Source organism: Galeopterus variegatus, unplaced genomic scaffold, assembly GCF_000696425.1.
Source record: "Galeopterus variegatus unplaced genomic scaffold, G_variegatus-3.0.2 Scaffold3416, whole genome shotgun sequence".
Classification (NCBI taxonomy): Eukaryota; Metazoa; Chordata; class Mammalia; order Dermoptera; family Cynocephalidae; genus Galeopterus; species Galeopterus variegatus.
In genome coordinates, this window is record NW_007729527.1 from 126,763 (window position 1) to 129,668 (window position 2,906).

General features: G+C 36.9%; 1 protein-coding gene across 1 annotated transcript in view; it reads right to left on the reverse strand.

The window, feature by feature from the left end:
- The window catches only part of BRWD1 (bromodomain and WD repeat domain containing 1), a 110,031-nt gene that overhangs the window by 12,601 nt on the left and 94,524 nt on the right, over window positions 1-2,906 (reverse strand). The window contains 2 exon segments of the mRNA XM_008584987.1: window positions 1,266-1,882; window positions 1,884-1,956. Coding sequence (XP_008583209.1) covers window positions 1,266-1,882; window positions 1,884-1,956 — 690 coding nt within the window.

Sequence of the window (2,906 nt, forward strand, 5' to 3'; positions counted from 1 at the left end):
TTAATCTTATTGACAGCTGTAGTTGCACATCTTCGAGTAATCCTTAGGAGACCTGTTTTGGTTTTTGATGATTTCTTAACCACCTTTGAATTGTTGTCTGAGTCACTGGAACAGACCCTTTTCCTGGAAACTTTTCTGCTTTGTCCATTGTCTTGTGATGTAGAACCTAAAAATTCAGAGTATTCTTTTAATCCTTAATAAAAGAGTAAGTCTAATGGAACTAAATGTTCAACATTCTAAACAATTTCAGTCCAGAATTCTTATTAACTTGGATGGGAGATGGCAGTGAATGGGATGGTCTATACCACTTAATACTTTAAAGCAGTGACTTTTTCATCCTCAGCACCATTCACAAGTACAACACATTCATATCAATAACATCCCATGTCCCTGATACTTTATAATTTTTTTTTTAAACAGCCAAGTTTGCAATTATCTTGACACTATAATATTAACATGCACACAGACTAAACTGTTTACCACTGCACTAAGGTATACAAACTAATCATTTACTCTCACAGCCTCCCTGGAACTTTTCCTAACTCCACAAGTTCCAATCACACTACTTTTAATCCTAGCATTAGCTGCCTTTTGTTCTTGGTATTTTTCTTATCAAGTCCCATTTACCAAAGTACAATCTTAATTCAACAAGTTATTTCACCACTGTGTGCTCCAGAGTTATTACCTGTAAAATGGACAATGATGATAATAATATCTACCTCATAAAAGATATGAAGACTAACCTGATTAATAATGTAAAGTGTTTAGAAAAATGTCCTGATACACAGAAACAGCTCGGTAACTGTTCTGTCAGCTGTTATCATTATTATTACTTACCACATTCCTTTTAACCAGTCCTACCCTCTCCTCTTCTTAAGCCATCATCACTACAGCTTATAAATGTGCTTCCCTCTGCTTTTCTCAGGCCCAAGTCCAATACAATAACCCCATCACCAATCCCAGAAGTGAAATCTTTAATGGAAATAGTTGCTACGGCCAAGATTGCCAGATAAGTGAATAAAAACTAAGTGTAGTCAATAAACATTCATGTATGCATGTAAGAATAAAAGGAATGAACAGAAAAGGCTAACAGAGAATGCATGGAGTACAGAGAAATAGCAAAGAGAAGTTTCAAGGGTAAATAAAATCAATATGTGAAATAGAGAAAGGACAGTGAGATTAAATCAATGAACCAAAATAAATATTCTGAATTACCTCTCGTAAAATTATTTGTTTTTTCTTTTGTTTTGTCATCACCTGAATCTAAATCAGTTTCAGANGTCCAAACTTTGAACTCCTGGTTTTATCAGAATTCATATTTTCCAATTCAGGATGCAATCTCTTCCTTTTTATTTCTGTCTCTGCTACTTCCTGCGAATCATGAATCACTTTTGTCTTACTGAAAGGAGCCTTTCCATAGGTCCTGAGTCTTCTGCCATTCCACCTGCGTAGCCCATAATTCAGTTCCTCTTCAAAGTTATTCTCTGCAGTAACTTTTTGGGCCAATGTTGATCCAGAAGAAAAACCAATCTCATTCCCTGGAATATGGCTTTTTGAATCTTCTTCTGAAGACCCAATAGAGGAATTTTTTGTTTTAGAAGGTACAGTTGTTTTGCTACTACTGGTATGCCTGTTCTCGTATTCTGAATTCAACATACCTTCAGAGTCTGAGTCTCCTTTTAAAGACTGACTAATACTTTTTGTACCACCTTCTGAGTCAGGTTCAGGTGGCTTACCTTTACAGGCATACTGTTCATTTGGCACTTCACAGTTTACATCTCCCTCACAATCACTCAGTATCTTAGAGGTGGTACAAGCAAAATGGAGAGGCTTTTTCCTGCCATTTTTGCTTCTAGTGCACACATTTTCTAAACTGACATCTNTCTTTGCTTTCCTCTGAACTATTTGAAGCTGAAGATGAAGAAGAGGTATCTAAGGAATCTTCCATTTCACTTTCTAAAAATAATGAAGTGCAAATAGTTGATAAGATATATTCTCCTATCTTTACAGACATGAGCAAGCAGTTATTTCATAACATTATACTAAAAAGCAGATGCTTTAAATACTTATTTTTTAAACTGTTCCGAAGAAAAGCTGAAAAAATTTTTGATATTAAAAGGAACATAATAAGTGCTTTAAATCAAGTTTGTGCTTGTATTTATAAAAGTAACATACTAATCCTGGACTAGATTAGAAAATACTTCAGAAAATTATTTTAAAAACAAATTTCCATTTAAAACTTTAATTAGCCCCACTATCTACTTCCTTCTGTGATATTTCATATAGAAAAGACACAATCGCTTCAAATCCAGCATTTCAGAAGATATACTTTTAGCTCCCTCTCCAGTAGCCCCTCTTAACAGCACAATTGTGTCATACATGCATTCAGCTCAAGAAAGCTCATTTCTACATGCTATACAGACACAAAAGAAAGCAAGAGAAAGAAAGAAAGAAACATAAAGAAATAATTTAAATAGTACAAGTAATTTTCCCCACTACTCCACTTCATGAGTGCATGCCCCAGTATGAGCACAAGACAGGAAACCCGAATTTCCTTTTCCTTCATCCAGACTCATTTCTTATGTACCCATCACTGAAAAAAAACTTCATCAAAATGAGTGGGAACATATTGTTAAAAGACAAAATTTAGGGCCGGCCCGGTGGCGCACTGGAGAGTGCGCCGCTTGGGAGTGCGGCGGCGCTCCCGCCGAGGGTTCGGATCCCATGTGGAGACCGGTTCCCGCTCACTGGCTGAGCGCGGTGCGGGCGCAACACCGAGGGTTGCGATCCTGTTGCCGGTCCCCAGTACAGGCGTGACACCAAGGGTTGCGATGCCGTTACCGGTCAGTAAAAAAGACAAAAAGGAAAAAAAAAGATAAAATTTAGCTCCATAATCAACCCAACTC